At 47.8% G+C, this 24,477-nt stretch overlaps 10 protein-coding genes across 10 annotated transcripts; 5 read left to right on the top strand and 5 right to left on the bottom strand.

The window, feature by feature from the left end:
* Positions 1–194: 194 nt before the first annotated feature.
* On the top strand, positions 195–1,691 carry N7484_004984 (class I SAM-dependent methyltransferase; the record flags this gene model as incomplete). Its single annotated transcript, XM_057115404.1, has 8 exons — positions 195–199; positions 281–401; positions 453–614; positions 669–734; positions 922–1,043; positions 1,142–1,380; positions 1,433–1,610; positions 1,661–1,691. The coding sequence occupies 8 exons, from the start codon at positions 195–197 to the stop codon at positions 1,689–1,691; spliced, it is 924 nt and encodes a 307-aa protein (XP_056975544.1).
* A 2,106-nt stretch (positions 1,692–3,797) lies between these two features.
* Positions 3,798–4,957, top strand: N7484_004983 (KRR1 small subunit processome component; the record flags this gene model as incomplete). Its single annotated transcript, XM_057115403.1, has 2 exons — positions 3,798–3,857; positions 3,920–4,957. 2 exons carry the CDS (start codon positions 3,798–3,800, stop codon positions 4,955–4,957), a joined length of 1,098 nt encoding a protein of 365 aa, XP_056975543.1.
* A 400-nt stretch (positions 4,958–5,357) lies between these two features.
* On the bottom strand, positions 5,358–7,155 carry N7484_004982 (sugar porter family MFS transporter; the record flags this gene model as incomplete). The annotated part of the gene is made up of 4 exons (XM_057115402.1): positions 5,358–5,826; positions 5,885–6,104; positions 6,173–6,997; positions 7,053–7,155. 4 exons carry the CDS (start codon positions 7,153–7,155, stop codon positions 5,358–5,360), a joined length of 1,617 nt encoding a protein of 538 aa, XP_056975542.1.
* Positions 7,156–8,338: 1,183 nt separating this feature from the next.
* Positions 8,339–9,943, bottom strand: N7484_004981 (uncharacterized protein; the record flags this gene model as incomplete). The annotated part of the gene is made up of 1 exon (XM_057115401.1): positions 8,339–9,943. The coding sequence occupies one exon, from the start codon at positions 9,941–9,943 to the stop codon at positions 8,339–8,341; it is 1,605 nt and encodes a 534-aa protein (XP_056975541.1).
* Positions 9,944–10,629: 686 nt separating this feature from the next.
* N7484_004980 (putative autophagy protein (Atg22)) lies at positions 10,630–12,509 on the bottom strand (the record flags this gene model as incomplete). The annotated part of the gene is made up of 6 exons (XM_057115400.1): positions 10,630–10,986; positions 11,048–11,209; positions 11,269–11,393; positions 11,451–12,206; positions 12,263–12,297; positions 12,355–12,509. 6 exons carry the CDS (start codon positions 12,507–12,509, stop codon positions 10,630–10,632), a joined length of 1,590 nt encoding a protein of 529 aa, XP_056975540.1.
* Positions 12,510–15,072: 2,563 nt separating this feature from the next.
* Positions 15,073–16,278, top strand: N7484_004979 (uncharacterized protein; the record flags this gene model as incomplete). Its single annotated transcript, XM_057115399.1, has 5 exons — positions 15,073–15,231; positions 15,291–15,369; positions 15,430–15,573; positions 15,625–15,738; positions 15,788–16,278. The coding sequence occupies 5 exons, from the start codon at positions 15,073–15,075 to the stop codon at positions 16,276–16,278; spliced, it is 987 nt and encodes a 328-aa protein (XP_056975539.1).
* A 55-nt stretch (positions 16,279–16,333) lies between these two features.
* Positions 16,334–16,813, bottom strand: N7484_004978 (nuclear transport factor 2 family protein; the record flags this gene model as incomplete). The annotated part of the gene is made up of 1 exon (XM_057115398.1): positions 16,334–16,813. One exon carries the CDS (start codon positions 16,811–16,813, stop codon positions 16,334–16,336), a length of 480 nt encoding a protein of 159 aa, XP_056975538.1.
* Positions 16,814–18,571: 1,758 nt separating this feature from the next.
* N7484_004977 (uncharacterized protein) lies at positions 18,572–19,009 on the top strand (the record flags this gene model as incomplete). Its single annotated transcript, XM_057115397.1, has 2 exons — positions 18,572–18,577; positions 18,608–19,009. The coding sequence occupies 2 exons, from the start codon at positions 18,572–18,574 to the stop codon at positions 19,007–19,009; spliced, it is 408 nt and encodes a 135-aa protein (XP_056975537.1).
* A 1,064-nt stretch (positions 19,010–20,073) lies between these two features.
* On the top strand, positions 20,074–21,771 carry N7484_004976 (cytochrome P450; the record flags this gene model as incomplete). Its single annotated transcript, XM_057115396.1, has 5 exons — positions 20,074–20,266; positions 20,321–21,144; positions 21,197–21,307; positions 21,365–21,531; positions 21,597–21,771. 5 exons carry the CDS (start codon positions 20,074–20,076, stop codon positions 21,769–21,771), a joined length of 1,470 nt encoding a protein of 489 aa, XP_056975536.1.
* Positions 21,772–21,970: 199 nt separating this feature from the next.
* Positions 21,971–24,191, bottom strand: N7484_004975 (uncharacterized protein; the record flags this gene model as incomplete). Its single annotated transcript, XM_057115395.1, has 4 exons — positions 21,971–22,357; positions 22,410–22,686; positions 22,740–23,945; positions 24,007–24,191. 4 exons carry the CDS (start codon positions 24,189–24,191, stop codon positions 21,971–21,973), a joined length of 2,055 nt encoding a protein of 684 aa, XP_056975535.1.
* Between the last annotated feature and the right edge of the window lie 286 nt (positions 24,192–24,477).

Below are 24,477 nucleotides of genomic sequence, written 5' to 3'. Positions count from 1 at the left end.
GCGGCACCCGATCGCGTCCATGAAAATCACAGCACTTAATTTCCTCTTCCCCCTCTGGCATTATTAGTTGATACCCCCCTTGACCCGGAGAATTTACCCCACTCCTCGACAAAAACCGGTCGATACGCATTCCATATACCGGCCGACATTGCCAATTTTGTGCACGACATTCAGGAGGAAGGACCAGGGTTACAATGACGTACTGACAAGGCCTCTCCCTCGCTTTTCTTTCCGTTTGAGGAACCCACGAATGCTAATCTCCACGTCTTTGGCCTCAAAGGAGTCCGGATTCACAGACAGTAGAGCTGGACCGCCGATATCTGGATACCATCCTTGTCCAGGGCCGTGAGTATCAAAAATATTCGATCGACCACCGCATATATTTCGGCCCAATCGATGATGTAAGACGGAGATTCGCCTGAAGCTTCTCTTTGGTCTGACGGCTTGAGTAGGAAGAAGCAGAACGCTTGGATGCCCAGCAGCAAGTGTTCCAAAGGATTTTTGACAACCGCCTAGTCTTTCCGCCAATTCGTCGGCTGCGAAGAGTGCTAGACTGTGGGCATGGGGCCGCCTCTTGGGCTGTAGAGGTTGCTGAACGGCATCCTGACTGTGATGTAAGTTGATATGTTGTTTCAGTTCATCAGGCATCTGACCCTTGTTGTTTAAAGGTAATTGGCGTGGACATTGCCCCGCACATGAGCCCAGATGATATTCCGGACAATCTTTGGCTACAGGTGAGTGGTTAACCTTCCTTTGACATCCCCAGCAAGGAATCAAGAGAAAACAATGGCCAGTCCCACCATGAGTTCCTCAGTCTGGTTCTCTTTGATTGGCGGCTGGCCTGCGATATATCGTTGCACATCTGACCTGGCAGGGGATATTTCCGGTTGGGCCGACGGTCGCTAATACAACATGCTGTAGGTTGACGACTTGAACCGACCATTCACATTTCCTCCGAACCACTTTGATCTTGTACACTCTCGACTTCTTGCGACCGGCATCCACCGTACTCGATGGCCGTCTTATATCCGCGACATCGTCAGGTGCGAACATCCAGGGAGCTCAGCTGCCATGGAACCCCAGTAAATAATCCTTTCGAAAGAAATCATTCATACTGATATCTGTGTTCTTTTGTTTAAAGGGTCTTGAAGCCAGGTGGATGGGTTCAAATGGTCGAAGTATATCACAATGTGCAATCTGACAACGGCTCAATCACCGACCAGCATGCTCTCAGAAGATGGAGTAGGCAGTACATGCGTGCTTTGGAAGACAGGAAGGATCTTCGTATTGGATCGAAATTGAAAAATCTCCTCTTGGAGGCAGGGTTCGAGGAGGTTGACTCAAACATGATCCCTCTTCCTTTGTCGGCATGGTCGGCCGGTGAGTGACTGCTGCGGCGTCTTGCTCAAAAGCCGAACCTGACACAATGCAGATACAAGGATGCGAGCCATTGGGCAGTGCAACAGTGACAACATCCAGCAACTTCTTCGATCCTTGGCGCTATACCCCCTCACTCAACGCTTGCATATGTCAACAGAAAATTTTGAGTCGTTGGTGCAACAAGCACAGGCAGAGGCCAGAGATCCTTCTCTCAAGGCATATTTTCCATTGTGGGTACTCCTTTCCAGAAGATTGAACGGTCCAATTACTGACGGGCCAGATACGTTTGCATTGGTCGAAAACCGAGATAAGTAGCAGATCAGGCCTTTCACTTATCGCACCGGTACCCAAACCGGAATGGTAAAAAGGGATCTTTGTGCACTTGCAGCATCTTGGCGTGGTGTTTCCTCCGGGATAGTGTATTGCATTTGTCGCATTTCCACGAGCAGTTCCATGTCGAATTAGCCAAATGACGGTTAGTCAAACAAAATTTTTGATCACATCTGTACCCCGGCTGGACTACTCGTATTCTGCTGCTCCTTGACGGGGGCGCCGTGTTTTCCCTGCAACCGACATGGCGAGAACTTCCGGACCGGAGAGGAGGATGTGACTCGGTGAGATGGTCGCACAGGGAACGTGAGATTGACCTGGCTTGTGAGTGTGGACTGTAGTACACCCACGCAGCACAAAGCAAGTGTCAAAAGCCAAAAGCTTAGCCCAGAGCTGTATGGTAGAGAGATTTTGTTTTGTCAGATCGTCATTATGGATCGGGGCCCTGTGCGGATCGGGAGGATCACGAAGCAAATCGATAACGTTCGAGGATCACGCTAAACGTTACCGCGTGGCGCTGGAATCACAAACCAGAGCCATACCTCTTCATTGAATGTGAAGTTTCAAAAGGATCCCATCAAAACTCCTCCTGCATCAGTGCACCGCGAGCTCCATGAGGTTTCTGTTGGTGATCCAGTGCGGGAATCTGGGGATGGGAGCCTCAACCCGACCATACTATGTTGGGGCAACAAGCAGCACTGCCTCACGCAGACCCACAAGCAGTATGATATCGGGAGCGTGACTGAGTCGGAACGTGCTCTCATGGGCGAAGAAGGACTGAAAAGCGAGAAGGGAGCAAGCCGTGGAAGAAGGAAAGAGGGGGGTGTTGACCCAAACTGCCGGGAAGGCAAGAACCGCATGAGTTCTAAGTGCGCATCGCGCGCATGGACTTGTGCACATTCTTTCCTTCCGTGATCCCTGCCAATATTACTGATTTCTACGGCCCAATATCAGATCAAAGGCCTGTCAGTGCCCGATCTTATCTCCCTCTCTACACTCTAGCGGCATACAACAGACTACAGCTCTGTTGATTGGTAATTTGTTTCCCAAAAATCCGACAGATATGCTCTACATGGCAAAAGCCACCAGAAGTGATCGACCAACGCGAGGAATCCAAGGCTACTTGAAGGAAGAAAGTGACATTTGGGCGCCGTTAGAAAGATGGGCCTTGATGGAGGCCAAAGGGTGAGCTTGGGCCCCGGTGTTTCTCCTATTTGGTCGACACACTACCCGGCCCAACGCGCCGGGATCGAGCGCCCTATTAGATCCCGTTCCGGAATGCCTTCAAGGGACCTAGCAAAGACAGCGCAGGATCCAGTTAGAAGATGCAGAATTTTGTTCCAACATCAAGAATTGAGACTCGACATTCTGTCCTGTGGCTTTTCTTTTCGTTCCTGTGTCGCCTATGGTTGCTAGGCACCGAGCTAACCGAGACGATCTCTATCTCCCTGGTGTTTGTGATCGGTCTCGATCCGAGAGCCCCCTGAGGTAAAGATACCATATGATATCACTTACACGTTTGATCCATCCCAGGAGCGCACGGATGCGGTGTACTTCTGTCTCTTTGGGTGGACATGTAGCGGTACTGCATTCCATGCAATAGTTGATGAGGCATGGCCGCAGATCCGGGACCACTACTGTCGAGTATGAAGCCTGGCATCAGTTTCGTATTTTGCACCACTGCTGAAGGATTTGAGGTGGAATTTGTCGATTCTCTGGCCCAATTTGTCTTGCTAAAATGGTCCAATGCATGGGCAGCATGGCCCATACTGTAGTTGGCGGACTGGTGGGAAGACAGTAAATTGATCAAGATGGACAACGGGTTTAAATTGCTGGTAACCAGATATGAATGCAGCGGGCAGTTTACATCCTCAAGAAATGAAAAGACTCGAGTTCTCCGAAAGTGCGACAACTTGAATAAATTCGCAAGTCGATGCATTTGTCGAGGGCAAACAAATATAGACACCTATCTTGTAAGGCACCAACGCCCACCCAATCAGGGAAAGGCGGGGAGAAAAAAAAGTTGCGGAATTTGAGCTTCAGTGGAATCAACTCGCAAAGTTTCTCTCTACAACGCATCAGCCACCATGCCTTCCACCTACAACAAAGAAAAAGCATGGGACACGGAGGATATTGACAAGTGGAAGGTAGGTCTCTCAAACCACTATTTTCCCAAAGAGAATACCTCACTAAAATTCGAAACCATTAGATCGAAGAATTCAAAGCCGAACACAATGTTGCTGGAAACTTCGCTGAGGAGTCTTCCTTCATGACCCTCTTCCCCAAATACCGCGAAGCATACCTGAAGGAAGCATGGCCAACAATCACCCGGGCACTCGAAAAGCAAGGCATTGCCTGCACCCTGGATTTGGTAGAGGGCAGCATGACCGTGAAAACAACCCGCAAAACCTACGACCCGGCCGCCATCCTCAAAGCCCGCGATCTGATCAAACTTCTCGCCCGTAGCGTCCCCGTCACCCAGGCAATGAAGATCCTCGAAGATGGCGTTGCATGCGATATCATCAAGATCCGCAACCAAGTACGCAACAAGGAGCGATTCGTGAAGCGCAGACAACGTATCCTCGGTCCCAACGGCTCAACCATCAAAGCCCTGGAACTGCTCACAAGCACCTACATCCTGGTGCAGGGTAACACAGTAGCCTGCATGGGACCCTTCAAGGGACTCAAGGAAGTGCGAAGAATTATCGACGACTGCATGGCGAATATCCATCCTATCTACCATATCAAGGAGTTGATGATTAAGCGTGAGCTGGCGAAGGATCCTACGCTGGCGAACGAATCATGGGACAGATTCCTGCCTAACTTTAAGAAGCGCACGCTTTCCAAGCGTCGTGTTCCTCACAATGTTACGGACAAGAGCAAGAAGGTTTACACGCCTTTCCCGCCTGCGCCCGAGAAGAGCAAGGTCGATTTGCAGATCGAGTCTGGAGAGTACTTCCTTTCGAAGGAAGCGAAGGATCGTGCGCAGAAGGAGGAGGTTGTCGAGCGGCAGCGTTTGAAGCGCGAGGAGAAGATGCGCGAGCGGGAGAAGGATTTCATTGCGCCCGAGGAGACTGCGCCGGCCGATGTCGACGCGGAGAAGCAGAGGAAGAAGGAGAAAAAGGAGAAGAAAGAGAAGCGCAAGCGCGAGGCCGAGGCCGAGGTCGATGGGGACGATGCCGATCGCAAGGAGAAAAAGAAAAAGAAGAAGAGCAAGTCCAAGGATGCTTCCCCCGACGAGGAGTAAAAATATTTCTCCCGGTTTCAGTGTTTTCGGACTTTGGCGCTTTATGGCAGAGCATGGGTCTGGCGTTTTTCTCTCTCTTTTTTCTTGTGGCCGCATCCTTAACAGGGGCTTTCTACTGTAAAATGACCAATACCAAGTTTTGATCTACATCTAGGTACTATATGAACAATATTGAGAAGTGATTTTAACTGCTGCATGAAACTAAAAAGTAGAAATTGCAGATCTGCCCGATTAAACCCATGGGCATCCAGTCTTGCAGCTCGCATTCTCAAATCAAGTCCACGGTACATAGATCTACCATTTTCACTACAAGAATGTGTTGTAGTAAGCACCTGCCATCCTTCATTGAACACTTTGTAGTCAGGACATGCACAGGTAGAGTGTAGAAATTGTAGACATCTCAAATGGTATCGTCGTGCTCCGTCACGGCAGTGCCCTTTTGTTCGTGGTGGCTGATAGTAGGCTCGATCTTGTCGACCATGCCCATTTCATGCGCGAAAGTCTCGTGAGGCTTCCACTTGGCACTAGTCATGGGAGTAGTCTCCTCGAGCATCTTGTCAACCTGCTCCAAACTCAGACCCTTGGTCTCAGGAACGATGAAAAAAGCGAACAAGAGACACAAGATGAGTGCACTGCCCCAGACAAAGAAGACTTTGACTTTCAGGTTACCCTCGGACTCATCGACCATGTATGGAGTGATCACGGCAATGATGCAGTTCCAGAGCCAGTTAGATGCAGTTGCAATGGCAACACCTTTGGCTCGGATGGGCAGCGGGTAGATCTCGCCGATGACTACCCAGGCAGCTGGGCCCCAGGTCATGGCAAAAGCTGCGATGTAGAAGCAAGTGAAGACAATGAGGGAAACGCTCCTAAAAATCCAGATGGTCAGCTCCCTCACTTGAAGACAACTCGTCTTTCAAAACTTACGCGGCATGTGTCCCTTCTCTGGTAACGCCCACAATTGCAACGATGAATTCGCAGACTAGCATGACGAGAGCACCGTAAATGAGTAAAGAACGCCTTCCCAGTTTCTCGATCATCCAGAAAGATGCTGGAGTAGTGACAACGTTGACTATGTTCATAATAGTCGACATCAGAAATGGGTTCTTGAGACCAACTTCCTGGAAGAAGGTGGTACCGTAGTAGACTAAAATGATCGGTTAGCTGAGAAGGATGAAAGCGCTGGCTGTTAATTGAACATCATTCATGACTTACAGATGAAGTTGATACCAGTCCACTGCTGGAACATCTGCAAAGAAGCACCCATTATGACACGACGGAGATTTCCACGCGCAGAAAGCCCCCCCTTGAAACAGTCACCCCAGGACGTGCTCGCAATTTGTTTTTCATATTCGAAATTTGCCTGGATCTCAGCAAGCTCGGCTTGGATGGCAGCATTGGATTGGGACTGTCCACGAACACGCTCAAGTGAGCGTAGAGCATCGTCTATGCGGCCGCATTTCACGTAATACCGAGGGGATTCAGGAAGTAGAAACAGCCCACCAGCCAGAATAGCAGCCCAAATGAACTGCAATCCAATAGGAATACGGTAAGACGAGCGACTATCGATATTTTTACAGCCTTGACTGACGGCAGAAGCAACGAGCAAACCGATGGTGATAGCCCACTGGTAGCCGGAAACGAGTAGACCACGGACCTTGCGAGGCGCGATCTCAGAGACATACAGAATGACAGTCGAGGAAACACCTCCAACACCGAGACCAGCGATCAGACGACCAGCAACAAGACCACCGACGTTGACGGTTCCAACCTGGACGGCTACACCGATGGAGAAAAGCAAGCAGGAGATCATGATAGTGAGACGACGACCGAAGTGCTCAGCGAGCACACCTCCGAGAAGGGCACCGAAGAAGGTACCAGCGGACAGGATGGAAGTAATGAGCGACTTTCGGGAACTGGGAATGATCCACTCTGATGGATCTTCCTTGGTGGGAACACGGGAATTTCCAAAGTGTTCCTTGACATAATCCATGCCGAGCACACCGGAGATGTAGCCAGAGTCATATCCATAGAGAATACCTGATTCTCAATGTTAGGTTGGGAATATCAATCAAGCATATGAAAGGTGCCCTACCTCCGAAGCTGGCAAAGCCACAGATGAGGTAGGCTCGCAGGGAGATAGGAGCCTCTATGAGGTTGAGGTCGGCGGTACCGGCGACCTGGCGTGTGTTCGCCATGGCTTCAGAATTATGATCGTCAATAGAGATGGGGGTGATCAAAGATGAAGCTTTGATACGTAGAAAGAAGAGTGGGGAGCTATGGGGAGCGAACTGATTCGCTGGGTAGGAAAGGGAAATGAGGGAAGAGGGTGAAGAAGGAAGGAGGAAACCATTGACAAGGGTTGATAGAGAATAAAGCAGGAGTCCGCAATCCGGAAGGTGCCGTCAGCGATGCGAGTCGCATTAAGGCAACGGTGACACACACCTGATTACTGGTTACCACATTCAACTAAGCACTGTCAGACAAGCTTCATGCTTATTACCTTATTGAAAACGCATGAACTAAGTGTATTTGGAGCCTCAACAATAAGCATCAATATCACATGAAGAGATGATGATGCCCCGTTGAAGTATGGACGAAGAACTTCAACTACCTGTACCTGGATACTAGTTGTTCCATGTCTAACATAAACTGCTTACAAGCTGGAGCAAACGGACTCGTTTTATGGTTTAGAATACAGCCAAGTCCTCGCCAAAAATTTGTCGAAGTCCCAAATTACTGTACGACAGAATCTATTATGGAAGACCAGGAAGTTTCGTAGGTGAAACGTGGAGAACCTAACTCACGGTACCTTGTCACACACCTAGAGTACTTTATCATCTACTAAAACCACGTAGATTTACCAAAAAAGCCTTACGTCCAATTGCCATTGTCGAGTACCGCTACGGACAGCCACAGGACGGGGCACCTGGCTAAAGAAACATGTCGTACCAAGGTGGAGCGGGTATTAAACCTCCCGGTGTACAAGACACCCGACTAACAAGGATGATGGCTCTGCACGTAACCGTTAACTTGTATAGTCCATAGTTATTTCCGAGAATGGCCTTGGGCGAAAAATCAGAATCTATGCAAGGTAAGCGAATCACATGCTATATAGATAGAGTAGTGATACTGGAGAGGCAGGAAACCCTCATTTGGCCACCGGAACGCCTCCATGCTCTAATTGACGTAAAAGTTAAATTGCGTGACTTGAACTTCAAAATCAGGCCTTTGGGAATGTTTCTTCCGACTTTGTTGGGCCACAATTAGCACCACGTGGCTAAACGGTTTAGGCCCAGGAGCATGACTCGAGAGCTGGTCTCTAGGATATACCGAAAGCAAACATATAGAACTTTAAGTTCCAGGTCTTGGCCGCTATCCCTATGCTGTAACACCAGCAATTTGAAACGCAACCCGGGACAATGCAGATCTAAGTATCTCCCCAGCATCAACCTGCAACTCTACTGATCTCCAAGCTATATATCCATCAGGGCGAACAAGTACTGCCCCACTCCCACAGATGCCAAGCAACGTCTGAATATCAACATCCCCAGAACTCGAAACATCAAGCCCGACACAAACAGATCGAATCTTTACAGAAGACCCCTCATTGACCTCAGAGACAGCCTCAACCCAGCCCTTCGAAGCAGTAACCAAAGTCCACTCCGAACCAACAATATCAAGAATCGGAACCCTCGCCCCACCCCTTTCAACCCAGCAATGAGGCAAATGGGTCCCCGGTTGTCCCATCCACTCATCAGGCTTCATAGCCCTCGGTAAACTCCCATTGGCACCGACTATACCCTTTGACAGATAGATTTGTCCAAATTCCATCGCATCATCATCAATCTTCTCTCCCGCTGATACAGCTGTATCAAGGTGAACCTTATAATCAGCACGAACAAAGATCTGATCATGACGCAACAACGCAACAGGCCTCCGCTCAGCACTATAGGTATCAAGCAATTCCGGCGCAGATTGCCCCGAGAGGACAGCGGCAAGTTTCCAGGCGAGATTATGCACATCGTGGATTCCGGTGTTCGCACCATACCCGCCGCGGTTGGGCGGGAGTGTGTGTGCGGCGTCACCGGCTAGGAAGACACGACCAGATTGGAACGTATCAGCTACAAGAGCTGTGAGCTCCCATTGAGCCGTTGTGATGATTTCGACGGGGAATTCCGTTCCGATGGCTTGATATATTGCTGCATGGAGAGTTTCGTCGTCACGCTTGATGTCGTCTTTGAACATTAGGGCCCAGCGACCATCGCTGTAGGATGCGAGGAAGGCTTTGAGGTGCGGCTGTTCGATATCAAACTGGACAATGCCTTTTGTCCATTTTTGGAGATCTGCGTGGAAAAGGACGCTTTGGATCGTTTGCATGAAGCCGCGACCTTGGCGTGGGATTTGGAGGAGTTCTCTGACGGTACTGCGATTGCCATCTGCGGCTATGAGATATGATCCTCGGAGCTTTTGTACATTTCCTTGTGCATTTTTGACTGTGACGATGACTCCATTGGTGTCTTGTTCCACGTTCAAGACTTCATGCTGACGGCGAATATCGGCGCCAAGCTCGAGAGCTCGTGCTTCGAGAATTGGCTCGAGTTTGTCTTGGGGATTGGCGTATCCACGAGCAGCCGAGTATTCCTTCTTTGGCTGAGAGCTTTTGAAAGGTTCCTTTTTTCTTTTTGCGTTTTTTTCCGTGTCCGACCAACATGAGTTGTCGTGCCATTTGCCAGTCACACTCTCGACATGGGCTCGTTCGAGGACAAAATCATCTGGTGCTGGATCGTTGTTTTCGATTCCGACGGTATGGTATATCTCCATTGTTCGAGGGGTGAAACCGATTGCACGGGGATGCTTGGAGATACCGGCGTGCTTCTCCAGGACAATGGTTGAGACATGATGTGAGGCCAGGCATAGGGCTGCGGAGAGCCCGACTAAGCTGGCTCCAACCACAATCACTGGCTCAGAGGTAATAGAAGGCATATCAGTTAGATAAATTTATACGTGGTCACCGAAGCAGTTGAAACAACCATTGTGATGAACTCAGATCAGACAAACGTTATATAGGTGTCGAATTCATTTCTCGGGGCCGAGCTATGTACATCTCGGCGCCGACCTCTGGAGATCGGTGCTCCCAGCGCCACTGGAGCTTGAATTTCGGATATAATATACACATTTCCCCAGATCAGCTTTCGGACCTACCCCATCAATTTTGTATCTTCCAAGGTCTAGATACAATCTAAGAAGCCCTTGTTTTAACAATATCGAGGGGTTTAAAAGCCCAGTAAATGCCTCGGCGGGTCCTCCCCATTTACACATAAACTTTCAAACCGCTCCGAAGCTAAATTATCTTCTCAAAATGCTTCCCTATGGTCATGAATTAAAATTAGATCTTTTTGAAGTGAGCCTTAATACTAGGTAGTATATGCCTTCCCAAAAGTTGGTTGTCGGTGACCAGACCGGACCCGCACTTGGGGAAATACTTACAGTCTCCATTGGGTATGCCTTCAAAACTTACGAATAACTGTAAGGAACCTAAGGAGGAAAACTAAAAAAGAGTCTGTAAATGAAAATGAAATGGTATAAATCAGGTGAAGAATCCAATATGTTCGTGTTCGCCATTAAACCTTTTAAACCATACACAGGTATCTTAACTATCGTATACATTGCTAAACACTATCCCCCGAGGCTTCAGACTCATTATCCTTCAAGCGCTGTAACTTCTCTAACAAAAAATTCTCCTGTTCCACTTGGCTCTTCTTCAGATCGACACAGAAGACCAAGAGAGCAAAACTGAACACACTCAATGCAAACAGAAAGTAAAACGGAGTTGAGGTGTTTCCAGTCGGGCTCGCATCGATAATAGCACTTGAGACAATGGGACCGATGAATGACGAGGTCTTGCCGATGATGCTGAACAAGCTGAAAAACAGAAATTCGTGGCCACGGGGTGTGACTTCTGAGATCATGATTTGGGAGTAGCTGTACCAGGGGCACACGAAGAGACCGTAGAACGCTTGGTATACCTGCGTGAATTGTCAGTAGTCTTCTCTTTTCACTGGTCTAGAATTTGGTTGCATTGCATACCCAGACTTCCCAAACGTTGTGGAAACCGAAGCTTTCGGTCCAGATTCCGATCATTCCCCAGCCATCGAGGAGGATGATACAGAATGCGATGGCGTTGAACATGGTTTTAGTTCCTAGCTCATAACGCTGTTGAATAAACCAGAACGCGTAAATACCGACAGCCTAGTCATCGCGGCTATGTTAGACAATTTTTAGAGATGCTACTCTGGTATAAGGCTTACCTGTGCTGCAATTCCCACGATCAAAAGGTATGTAAGTTGGAGAGTATTGTAAGCGACGATCTCATTTTGCAGGGTAGAGATCACCGTGACTGTGGTATTCAGAGAGTCCCCTAACAAGAAATACCCTACATTTGGGGTTAGCGATCGGCCATAGAGCATATGAAGGAATTGCAGTTTCTCACCAATCAGATACAGCAAACTTTGCTTCAGGTGCCAGATCTGCTTCATCGCATGCCAAAGCTGCCACAAACCCGCAACAAAGACAGATCGCTTTCCAGGATCTTGACCTGGGCGGCGCTTTTCGAGGAAGAACCATGGTAAGGATACCAGGAGCCAGACACCCGAAACAAAAGCAATCAGCACACTCAGGCCCCAGTTATTGTTGGCGTCGCTAGCGTTGACGTCCAGTCCGAACATAATCCCGACAATGATGGCTAGGATAAAGATCTCCGCTACAGATTGAACATAGAACGCAATGTTAGACAGACGACTGCGCATCATGGTATCGGCGAAGTTGTATTGCTCGCGGGTAATCTTCCCAGAGGCATATTCGTCGGCCTTCTCCTTCATTTCGACCGTGTTACGGGCCAGCCCTGGGAACGCAGCAGTCCAGAAGGTCAATGTTGTTTGATACGCAATCAAGCCGACAATGTAAAGACCAACGCCAACATGCCATTTGTCCCACGTGTGAGCGCCCAGCCAGCCAAAGCCAATCGCCCATGCGATAATCGATAAAGCAATCAAGATGTTGGGTCGCCAGTAACCGAAATCGGCGAAACTACCAATGGCCAGGAAGACGACGATTTGAATCGCGAAAGAGATTCCGTTACACAGCAGCACGATACTGTTGATTGTCCGTGATCGGCCGGCAAAGTTGAGCATGCCATTCGGTGGGGCTGCTTGGTACATCAAGTTTTGAAAAGCCGTGGGCGCAAAGTCTAAAATATCAATCGTCAGCTTGTACTCAAATTTGGAAGTCGAAACTCGAGCTTACTGAACAGAGAAAGTCCATTGTTGCCGATGTAATAGCTGGGTAACCGGAGCGTTTAGTTTCTCTTAGTCCCTGGACTGCAACAAATAACGCACGAGTAATAAGCCCAAATCTCCATTCGGGTCGTGCGATATTTCTCATCGAAGTGATCCGGAGCCACATTTTCCGTCTTGTCCAGCTGTTCGAGCTGGGATGAACCCTGCAGGTCCTCCTCCACAGTCGACAGCGTGTTGTCCTTGAGTTGATCCATAGCTCCCGAGGTGAAGTCACGCAGTCATGCCAACTGAATCGCGTGAAAGAGAAGACACAAAATCCGAAATTTTAAACAAGAAAACAAAAATCGGGGAGGAGCGAAAGAGGGGGCGGCAATTTCTGTTCAGAGCCATCACGGACATCTAACGCCATTTTAATTACCCACTGGCCCGCAGCCCCGCGTGCCATAAACCCTGATCGAAGCGGAGACCACTCGCGTTGGAATGTTGTTGCCGATCGCAGGACAATCGGGATTGGTCTCCACTTCATGGCCTGGGCTTAGCGATTGCTTAGTGACTCGGCGCACACGTGCCCTATCATAATCATCGCTAGTCAAAACGTGCAGCACCTACTGTGGGAGTCTGAAGGCAACGACTGCTATTGGTCCGATTGAGCTTCGCTACGGGGCCGTGTGGTTGCGGAATGAGAAATATGCCGAAGCCCCTTGGCACGGCAAGGTGTTGAACCCGAGAAGCACGTACATTTGACCCAAGTCAAGCCGATAAGGAACCTTGAGACCACCGTCGAATATGTGAGGTGTCACTGTGAAGGGTATTTTTACATCCAATCCCGTCGCGATTATCTGATCATATATAGCAGAGGTGTTGGGTCGAACCCGCTACTCTCTCGCTTTGCGCTCGGTGAATATTCCACTTCTACGATCCCGTCATTTCACACAACGATGTGGTAGATTACCAAACCCTAAAATTATAATGATAGGGAAAATACAGAAGAAAATACAATATAGCCTTAGGGATTTATTGATCCCTGGGTCCAAAGTAAACTCGTGCATTTCATCTTGAAATTTCTTGGTTCTAACTGTTTCGACAAATTGGCGATAATAGGAAACCTTGAAAAGTGAGTCAAGGTATCTGGATGCGTAAAAAAAAATAAGAATAATAAGATGTATCAGTGTTGATGTTATCATACGGATCTCACTGCCCAACGTTGATGCATTGCCCGAGGAGAGTCTGGGTATGCAACGAAGTCACCGTGGTGCGATACACCCACGGTCAGATGTCAATACCCGTTCCGCTTATCTTACCTCATGGGACCGAAGAAAATTCTCCCGAGAATCTCGGACTATTCAACTTCATGGAATATAGCGATTATGATATAAAGTGTTCAGTCTGATAAAAAAAAAACCTCCGACGTTCCAGATGATTTCGCGCTTATTTTGAATCCCAATGTTCCCTGCAAAAAACTCGGCTCAATGTATGGTCCACTAGCAGATATCGTCCTTCAGCTATGCTTGCAGTCCTTTCTCTGTGCAGGGTCACTTGATCATCCATGTCAATGACTTCGCATGGGAAGCGACCAAGCGGCCTGTGTCACTTCAAATAGATGGCATGAGCTTAACTGGTACTTCGGCAGAGTCGAAGGTCCTCAGTAACATTCTCTGTACTGCGTCATCATCATACATGGAACCTCCTGGCAGAGCTTCGCATACATAGTTTGATAGGTCGATCTATCAAAAAAAATCTCACCTCTGCAGATGATTTCTTACGAACGTTTATCGCTACAAGGCCTTTTCAAGGGCTTGCCCAAGAAAAAGAAATTGACCAACGTGACTATAAATGACGCTTGACATGCGATTCGTTCCACGCCATCCACGTGTTGCTCAAAGAACATAAAGTAGTTGCCGAGCTGAGCTGGGGTAAACATGTTCTGCTTGCTCCCTTGGAATCTTCCCACGTACCACCAGAGCTCTGGCCAACAGCCTTGCAAGACTGATAGGCAAATTTCGATTAGAGACTAAAAGCATTTTTGTACGACTTAAAGGATGCGAGATGACTAACGCCACTCTGGTCCGATGGGGGGAAAAGAAAAGAAGAAAAGATAAGAAGGAAAAGGGAGACTTTGGGTTTTATTGCAGCTCGAATCTTCGCTGCGTTTGATGAGTGGCGAAATATTAATGAGGAGTTGTTTGGGGGAGGTCTCCCATAGTGTGAACTGGAGAGAAATACTTTTAATTCCGAGTGAAGTGGAGAATGAGGAGATGGAAGCACTGGTGAGCTCGAAATTTGGCGGGGCGAAGTAGAACACTTCTATCTCACTGAACTTGAATGATGCATCTTGCTGACAGGCAATTTCAGCTGCATTCTATCTTGAAGCAGTGGAGCCCTACCAACAAGCTAATGCAAAATGCTGACTTGCGCTGATGCTTAATGCCGAACCCCAAGTGGGGCGTCATTAACCCCGGCACTTGAATGCCGGGTCCTAGAAGATAACTTAGCAACGAAATGGCTTTGAACAGAAAGACATTGTCCAAAAAATTCAATCTCTATCTATCATTGCATGTTCCTGATGAAGTAATGATTCATGGAGCTGGCATTTTGTCCAATAAGAGCCATGATGACCCTGCATTAGCACCAACGGATTTAAGCATGCCGACGGTGACGTATGGACCCATAGTAGTCAGCACCCTAACTCCAGGAACCACTCATGGACTTCACCAAAGTGCTACTATAAATTGAGAATGACTGCCTCTCCATTATTCTTCTGCCATCCGTTTTCTTTATTACCTCGAATATATCCAAACCAACCTTTCAACAGCAAATATGGTCAAGACACTCCCCTTCGGCGACCTCCAGGTCCCAATTCCGGGCTTCGGCGCAATGGGCCTGAGCTTTGGCTTGGGTACCAGTCTTAGCCTCGAGGAAGCCGAGCCGGTACTGCTGAAGGCAATTGAGCTCGGATGCACATTCTGGGATACTGCTGTAAGTGAATATGACGATGACAGGGAAATAAACGGAATAAAGTCTGATTCAATATATAGGTGGTATACCAAGCCGGTGTCAACGAGAAGCTCTTGGGAGACTTCATCAGAAAGCACAACGTCCGCGACAAGGTTTTCAGTAAGTAGTCATGCTCTCACTCCGCCACATGTCTCACTGTCTAATCACTGCCATGAACAGTTGCTTCAAAGTGTGGATTCAACGTTATGGGAGGAGATGGTTCCGTTACCAACTCTGCGTCGCACATCAAAGAGTACATTGACGGTACCACTGAGCGTCTCGGATTTGCGCCTGATCTTTACTATCTCCACCGAATCGACCCGAGTACGTCTCAAACATTCCAAGAATATACATGTACGATGCTAACTATCGCAGACACACCTCTTACAGAGTCAATCCCTGCCCTCGACGAGATTCGCAAGGCTGGCAAGACAAAGTACATCGGTCTCTCAGAATGCTCCGCTGCCACCCTCCGCAAAGCAAACTCAAGTCCGTCTCCGCAATTCCCAATCTGTGAACCCACTAACACTTTCAATAGTTGCCAAGATCGACGCTGTCCAAGCCGAGTACTCAGCCTTTGAGACACTCCACGAAACAGACGGTCTAATCGACACAGCCAAAGAGCTTGGCATCGCCTACGTTGCCTATAGCCCCCTGGGCCATGGCTGGCTGGTCGACGACTTCAATTACAACACCCCCGACGACTTCGCCCCCGATGATTTCCGTCGCAAGGTCCCGAAATTTCAGGGCGAGAACTTCTACAAGAATAAGGCTATTGTGGAGGAAATAAAGAAGATTGCGACTCGTAAAGGCTGCAGGATTAGTCAGGTCGCTCTTGCTTGGGTTGCTTCCCAAGGACTCATTCCTATTGCCGGCACCACGAAGGCTGGTCGTTTAGAGGAGAACTGGGCTTCGAGGGATGTTGAGTTGACTGAGGAAGATAAGGTAGAGATGCGGAGGATCATTGATTCGGCTAAACCTCATGGTAACAGGTATGCTCCTGCACAGCAGGCTATGGTTGGTCACTAGATACTTCACTGAAACATAGTCCATACACCTTCCGACCTCAAAAGGTTCAAGCTGACTAATTTCCCGTCATAACTCCGAAATCTCCAGTAGTCCAAATTACTTTCATCCTCCAAGTCTTAGCCTTCCACAATCCATCTGTACCTCGAACAACGTCAAGGTAATATAGAGAGCCACCCATAAAGTTTGTCGCACCAGGTGTCTTCCCGGTATTTGGGCGGTAATGCTGAGAGAGCGCAGAGGCGGTCATTGAGGCGGTAGATGCCCCTTCGACGTAATTGATACGAACATTGCTGATAAAGTGGGTGGTGTCTAATTTTGAGACGATATCAAAGGATTTGGCGCAGATCTCATCTAGACCATTCATAAGTTGGCCATCAAGGTCGAAGACTGCATCAGGTAAGAAGGAGGATTCGAGGAGGGCTTTGTCGTCTGTGTCGAATGCGAGAACGGCGCGGTGAAGTGTATCAGTGATAGCCTCGCGGGTAGTGAGAGAGGGAAGAGCGGCTGGGAGAGGGGCTGGGAAAGCAGTTTCCATTTTGTTTGTAGGCTTCTAAAGCTGTGGATGTGTTTTATTGGGAGTCTGATGTAGGGTAGAGACTCCGTTAATGATTATATACTCATTGCAGGAACGTTTAGTAGTCCTACTACACCAGGATTTTTCGGGTTTAAGGTTTATTTGTTATCTCCGTATCTATAGTGGGTAAAACCTTTGCCAATTCATACACCAGTAAAGCGTTTGTTCAGTCAGAAATGTTGCTCGGACATTAGGTGTTTTCCTGTTATCTCCGGGTAATCAGTGGATACGTATTCAGTTCTTTATCAATTTACCCGTTTTCAAGGCGCGCAGCTCATTAATTAATCAATGCTAAGAGAAGTCAAGAGTCCGATTTAGTTGAGAGGCTCTTATAGTAGTATTTAACGTCCGGCGAGTGTCATGCATAGCTTGTGCCCTGGAGAGGTGCGAAGGAGGTATAAGGACGTGCCATGCTAAGGTGATTAGAAGTACATGACGTGGTACGCTAGTTACACTAGCAAATCTACTGTAGAAAGACGCAAAGTAAATTGACCAGTTCGAACAAAGATCGCCGCCGACATGTGGGATCTTCAATTAATAGTGCAGTGCGGCTTTGTTCTCATTAAGAGGAGCTCCCTAACAATGCTTATCCGGACCCACTTCCGTATTCATCGGACTGGGCCCGGTAATATTTCTTCGCCAGTTGCACTGTTAAAGTGTGAAATTACCGGGTAATCCACACCCTCCGACCGATACCCTTACAAGGGTCCGATAAACATCCTGTGATGCTCGCCCCCGATGAGTAAAATCTGTTTTCCTGAAGTCAGTATGAGCTGAGACAAATCTCTCTTCATACGTGACATTTCGGAAGGTACGACAGAGAGAGATCGAGTTTAGAATATAAATTCTCTCAGACTTGTTCTTCACGGTGTTTCTTGATTCCGGAGCCAAGCGACGCTTCGAACACCGAAGAAATGTCAACTACATCGTCCCAGTATCTTTGTCCTTGGGTTTGCAGTAAATGAAACTTCTTCGGCCTCCCTTGGTCCATTCCCGCTTGCGAGACGTCAGCTCATGAGATAATAGGTTGGTCCTCTCATCATGTCCCCACTAAGCGAAACTTACGGACGCCAAATCGTTCTGAACGTATCGAATTCTCTACTGTCAATCTGGCAGATAGGATTTGCTCTGTCACCAAATATGGCTAGTCTGATTGTTTTCCGGTTCCTGGCTGGACTTGGTGGCTCTGCGTGTTTGGCTGTTGGTGGCGGAATTATCGCTGATCTCTTTCCACTCCAACAAAGAGGACAGGCAAATGAGCGCCGCTCTTCACAACCGGTCCTCTCTTCGGTCCCGTGATTGGGCCTATTATTGGAGGGTTTATTGCCCAGCGCGCGGGTTGGAGATGGGTTTACTGGGTCCTCCTTGTAGCTTGTGGTCTGGTGACTGTTGTTAATTGGATAATTGGCCAAGAGACCAATCCAAAGGTGCTCATTCAGCGGAAGACGGAGAAACTCCAGAAAGAGCTACAGCGGACTGATCTTCAAAGTGTTTATACGGCGAGAACCCCTTTGAGCCCATCTACTCTGCTCATCCAGAGCGTGACAAGGCCAATCAGAATCTTGTTTGGTTCTGTAATCTTGCTCCTCCTGGCTCTGTACATGTCCTTTGTCGAGTGCAGCGGGTGGAGCTGAGCGCCCAACTTTGTCTTTCGGTATCGAGAGCTACAATAGATCTACTGAAATACGGGAACGGCTCACTTCCAACCCACTATGTGACATGCTGGTCAGTGAATATAACTTTCTTTCGGTATAGAGATACTTAGGCATCACAGGTCAATCTGCTTTCACGTCCTCGTTGCCGCTCTTGTCTTGTTTGTGCATACGGTTAATAACCTACGCCGACCTGAGGCTCACTGAAAAGCTGCCGATAGGCAAAGGCTTTAGTGCCCTTGCGGATTTGCTCGCTAGTATCGCTGCCTCTGTTATTACCAGCAGTCATGAAGTCCTTACTACGGAAGATTTCAACACTGCAGGCGACCCTTTGACATCTGATGCGAAGAGATTGCCGGTCCTTCAGACATCAGATGCAGGATACACCACTGCTCCACTATGCGATCAGGCATTTGTTGACAATCAGCTACCGTCGATCGAGACAGCTTCAACCGTCTTTGACTTCTTGTTTCACTCTCTTTCTCCGTTCGATGTTGAGATGTGATGAGCAAGAATAAATTGCCAAAGATGCACACCAGACTCGAAGCTTCTGTTAGAAAAGTCAGACTCTGCCTGATTGGGTCAGTTGGCATGATAATTAAATTATTCAAAGCAGTGGTGGCATCAGTACTCCCTGCTAATAAAAATGAAATGAATGGAATATACAGTCAACTCCCGCTTATAGTAAAGTCTAAAAATTGATCAAATTATACAATATTATCATTACGAACATTATCGATTAGGTACTTCATTATGTAGAGCTTTGGTGGTGGTGCTTGGGTGGGCCGGTCTGATGCACTTTGGCAGGGGGAGTTATAGAGTATTCAGGCATTCTGATTGGTAGATAGAGCTAAATAAGCGGATGACACAGCAAAAATGGGAGTGTATAAAGGTGAGTGTTCTATAACCCACCGTACCCATAGGCGGGGGTTGACTGTATCTCAACCAAGAGAAATTTGGAAACCAGGTAGTGCGAGTTGTGGCACAATTGACGAATTCCCACTTTTGATTTGGCCGTATCATATTGGGCGGGATACTAGCAATGCCTGCACATACGCGCATAGAGGCAGACGTGTGCAATATCGTGTAACTTGCGCTGCAATCTGCATTTGTATTTGTGTAAAATTGGTGTGGTGCTAACTAATTGAAGGGCAATATATACGAAGCGAGATGCAGAAGAACGCTAGATATGGAAGTAAAAGAGGAGATCATGGGTGCCAAGGAACGGTCTATGCACCACATCTGTTTGGATCCTTTACCCAATGACTCTAGCTGATAGGCATCCTGCTTACTGCGGGGGCGCTCATCTACCTGCAGCCATTGTAACTTATCACACACTGTGATTGGCTCTTTTGCTTAGGCCTATAGGTGAAGTCTGGAGAGGAGAATTCAAAAGCCACTTTGTGTTTTTGCTTTTTGCCAGTTTGCTCCGTCCCTGGTCAATTTAAGCTATGGATACCCCCACCTCCATTAGCCGAAATTTGAAAGCCGGTCTTATTACAGAGACCTTGTCCTTAATTCTCAAACACTGGAAATAATACCAATAGCAGAACTGAGATCGATATCAAAATGCTGCTGTTACTCTCTGCTATCGCCCTTGGTTACGTTTGTCTCGTGGCTATATACCGCTTATACTTCCACCCCATCAGCAAGTTCCCAGGGCCCAAGCTAGCCGCCATCACCAGCCTCTACGGTTTCTACTTCAACGTAGTAAAGGGTGGCCGGTATATATGGGAGATAGAAAAGATGCACGAAAAATATGGTACGAACAGTCTTAGCCCATGAGGCAAATTCAGCCAGATTCTTATTTCTTCAGGGCCTATTGTACGAGTTGATCCCCACGAGGTTCACATCATGGACCCGCATTTTTACAACGAAATTTATGGGTCAAAATTGCGTGACAAGGACCCTAGATTCACTAGGCTTGGTGATATACCAGGTTCTATGCTCATGACCGTTGACCACAAGCTTCATGCTTCACGCCGTGCTATCCTTCACACCTTTTTCTCGAAGATGTCTATATTGGGGCTAGAGTCCATGATCCAAAGCAAAGTCGACAAGCTTGCCCAAAGGATTAAAATCGCCTCTCAGGCAGGTACAGTCTTCAACCTTGATAGTGCCTTTGCAGCCATCGCGTCCGATGTGATCGCCGAATATTCATATGGCTTTTGTCTCGACTACTTGGATCAAGAGGATTTTGGAAATGAAATCAGGGATTCGATGTTGGGTATTCTGACCCTTTCCCATTTGATGATTTTTTTCCCCATCCCGTTGTCCGTCGCAAAGATAGTACCCAAGAAGCTTCTGCAAAGGCTTTCTCCAGCCGTATCAAGCATTCTACATGTACAGGGGCTGTGTTTTGAACAGGCAAAGGTCGCACTGAAAGACAGTGGTAAAGGAAGAGACACAATTTTTGGAGCTCTTTGTGATCCCAGCCTACCCCCAGCTGAAAGAGCCCCTGCTCGGATACGTGATGAGGCTTTCTCTATGCTAAATGCAGGGACCGAGACCACTGCAGGAGTGCTAAGGGTCATATTTTTTCATCTGCTTCACGATAAGACCAAGCTGCTTCACCTTCGCAATGAGCTTGAACAATTCCCAAGTTCTTCGGTGACGGAGCTGGAAAAACTACCTTATATGGTAAGATTTCTGTATCAAATTCAAAGGGCGTAAATTGATACGTTCTGTCTAGAGGGGAGTCATAAATGAGGGACTTCGATTTTCTGGCGGCATCGGTCGACTTGCCCGGTGTGTCCCGACAGGCAGTGGACTTCAATATAAACAGTGGCTGATTCCCCCAAAGGTAGGCATTTACTTTCTGAATCGGGCTTGGTGACTTGGCTCCTGACCGTATTTATAGGTCATGATTAGCCAGTGCGGCCTTTTTGTACATTTGAACCCGGAATTGTTCCCTGATCCCCATGCTTTCGACCCCGAGCGTTGGATCCGGGCGCAAGAGAATGGAGACCGCCTGGAAAGTATGATTGTCGCTTTTTCCAAAGGACCTAGGCAGTGCCTTGGTATCAAGTAAGAGGCTCCCTGAAGACTGACTTCTATTGGGTCTCTAATGTTGACTGACACACGCCATGTAGCCTCGCTTTGGCAGAGCTTTATCTAATTGTTGCCACTTTGGTGCGGAGATTTGACATGGATGTATACGAGACGACCCTTGAAGATATCGCGACATATAGGGATTACCAGGTGGGGTTTCCAAAAGAGAAGAATCCGGGGTTGAGAGCCATTGTTACTCGGGATCTGAGTGCATAGTGCGAACTCCTTAAAGTACATCGAGTCAATGGAATTCCGGTTTAATAAATCAAGGATTATGGACAACGAGGCACCTGGCAATTAAAGCCGAGAATTATACCAAAATTGAAAGCTCGTCTGAGGTCACCGTAAAATTCTAACAAAGCCGGATTATATCTCGAATCAGTCCCATGAAGATACCCATCCATCATCATCATCATCATCCCCCATATAAGTCGAAAGACTCGAGCCAAGCAGACCATTCCAGATTTTGAGGATACAACTCTGTCAGGCCCAAGTCCATCGGACCCAAAGAGAAAGGCTCCCGTGCCTCTTGTCTTTCGGCCTGGCTCGTGAAGCCATGTGAAAGTAGCTCAACTGGATTCAATATTTGATCAAGACATCGCGAAAAAACCGCCTGGGCTTGCTTGCAGATCTGATAGTTACTCTGGCCGGATATAGCTAACGAGTCACAGCACGAGATGAGCACGCTTATATCCTGAATCAAAGTCGACCGATTAAGGGCCATAGTCCGCTGAGATTGTCGGTTCTGTCGAAATAGTTCCAAAATGAGCATGCTGGCGCATGGCATTGCGTAGAACACCATCTATGGTTTACATCAGCCTCCGACTTTGAAAACAAAGAATTTATTAACTCACCAACCACTCCAGGTTTGGTGTAGCTATCAAATCATGCTTCTTCATAAGAGACAGTGCTAAATGGAGAATATCATGCGATGTGTGGATCATCTTCTCACGGTTTCCTTCATTGTGAGTGATGAGCAACTTGTGAAGAAGAAATTTTGTATAAAGGTAGTCGAGTCGAGGGCCTAGAATAACCCAGATAGCACTTGGTAGCATACTTTCACACATTGACTGTTCGTATTCTACATGAGGAATTGATTCCCAAGTAGAGGTCAGTTTGGATAATATTTCTCTAGAGAAACGTCAACCTGGAGCACTTGACTGTAAATGGCTTTTGCAACTTACCTAGCTTGTTGAGCGATACTTGGTATTTGTGGACCAAGTGATAGCTCTAACACCTCTTCACGGATCATGCTTAGTAGTACAACAGCCCGAAGACGGGAAACTGGATTCACCATGATGTTTCTACTCCAGCCGTTCTGGTCAAGCGTGGCTTTGGCAGATTCGAACTGCTCCACAGAGCCGATGATAATCTTATCAGGCAAGTCAAGTGGTAGATCCATCGTATAGTATAGTCGACTAAGACGAGGCGGGCGACCAACAAAAGTTGCCAGCTCCTTGTCACGCTGGTGGGCAAGAGCCATGACTCTTTTGCGAAGTTCAACTAAATATGGAGGGGTTGTTTTCTCAGACTCGAACCCCTTATGGAATCCAAGAGCAGCTATGGCTGAGGATAAATCACCTACTAAGCACCATGCACGCGAGGAATCATCCCCAAAGCACCAACTCGCAAGAGCGGATACCGATACTAAAAGCCACAATGTCAAGTCGTTTGTCTGTTCAACTTGATCACAGAATGCCCGACATTTCATGCAAGCGTCAAATGCCATAATCATAGCCTTGTGGCGGTCAAAATTCGACTGCCCGCGAGCAAAGCAGGCTTGGCTATTACTTCTCATGGTTGCGATAAATGGTCCTATTTGGGTGAAGCATAAACCAATCGTTTCCCAACGCAAGCGAGGTCCAGACAGCGCTAGTTCTATAGCACCATTTGCCGCTGAGCTGGGCAGTTTGAATGGGCTTGCCGTCTGTTCAAATATTGCGGTAGCTGTACTTGCTAATTCGGCTACAGATGGCCTGCTGCCTAAGCATTGTAAGGTTGTATGTGTCGCTCGCCAGGCTGCATTGAGAATAATTGAGCCGCATAGATCAACTGCTTCGTTTTCGTACAGTCGTTGAGCATGGCCATTTAAATCCGCATAGAACTCGAGAAGAGATCGTAGGACTTCCACGCCCTCCAAAATGGAAGCTGGTGTCAGCGGATATGCTTGCATAGGTGTAAATATGCCTGTTCGAGTTAAATATGCGAATTGGCGGAGCGGCTGTCTGCCATTCAAGTCTGCAAGCGGCATTAAAGAATTATGCATGTTTACCAGCCCAGTACCCCGACCATAGTCATAGTTTTCCGCTGACGAGTTCTCGGATGGTGTGAATGGCGTGAAAGCTGACGAAGTGGCCGCGGTGTCATTAGGTCTCGTGCTTTGCGGGGTGCTGGGTCGCTTTCATGATCGTAAAGGGTCTTCAAGACAATGAGGGGGGGGGGGTTGCTTACAGCAACGTGACAGCATAAGATTCTGCTCCTTGTGTCATCGGCGATGGATGGTAATAGCACTTTCGTGAAATGTTGCGGCGTACACAGCGAGTACAATGTGGTCTTGCATGATCACAACGAAGCTTTGATCGTCGACAAGGCTCGCATGAGGAAGGCTGGCCGTTGCGGCGAAATCTATCGGTCATATTGAGATATCCCTGGCTTCAACGCCATTCAATCGATAAAATCTAACGAGGTATCATAATAAGTGGATTGAACAGATTTTCAAGGTTGTCGTCTCTTTGAGGATAAGTCGTCATGATCAGGATAAGTAATCAGTGTTGTCGGGATACTAAGCTAAATGTGGCCTAGTACTCCGACATCAATTCTCGGACTTAAGCAGGTACTCCGCCCTCACTGTCAGGCATGCCTTATCAAGCGGACAGCAGAAAAAGATATTGACTCAGAACACCTTCGCGAATTCAATGCAGG

This window comes from Penicillium longicatenatum, assembly GCF_028827895.1.
Source record: "Penicillium longicatenatum strain IBT 33135 chromosome Unknown contig_2_segment0_segment0, whole genome shotgun sequence".
Taxonomy (NCBI): domain Eukaryota; kingdom Fungi; phylum Ascomycota; class Eurotiomycetes; order Eurotiales; family Aspergillaceae; genus Penicillium; species Penicillium longicatenatum.
This window is presented reverse-complemented; position numbering and strand designations above follow the sequence as displayed.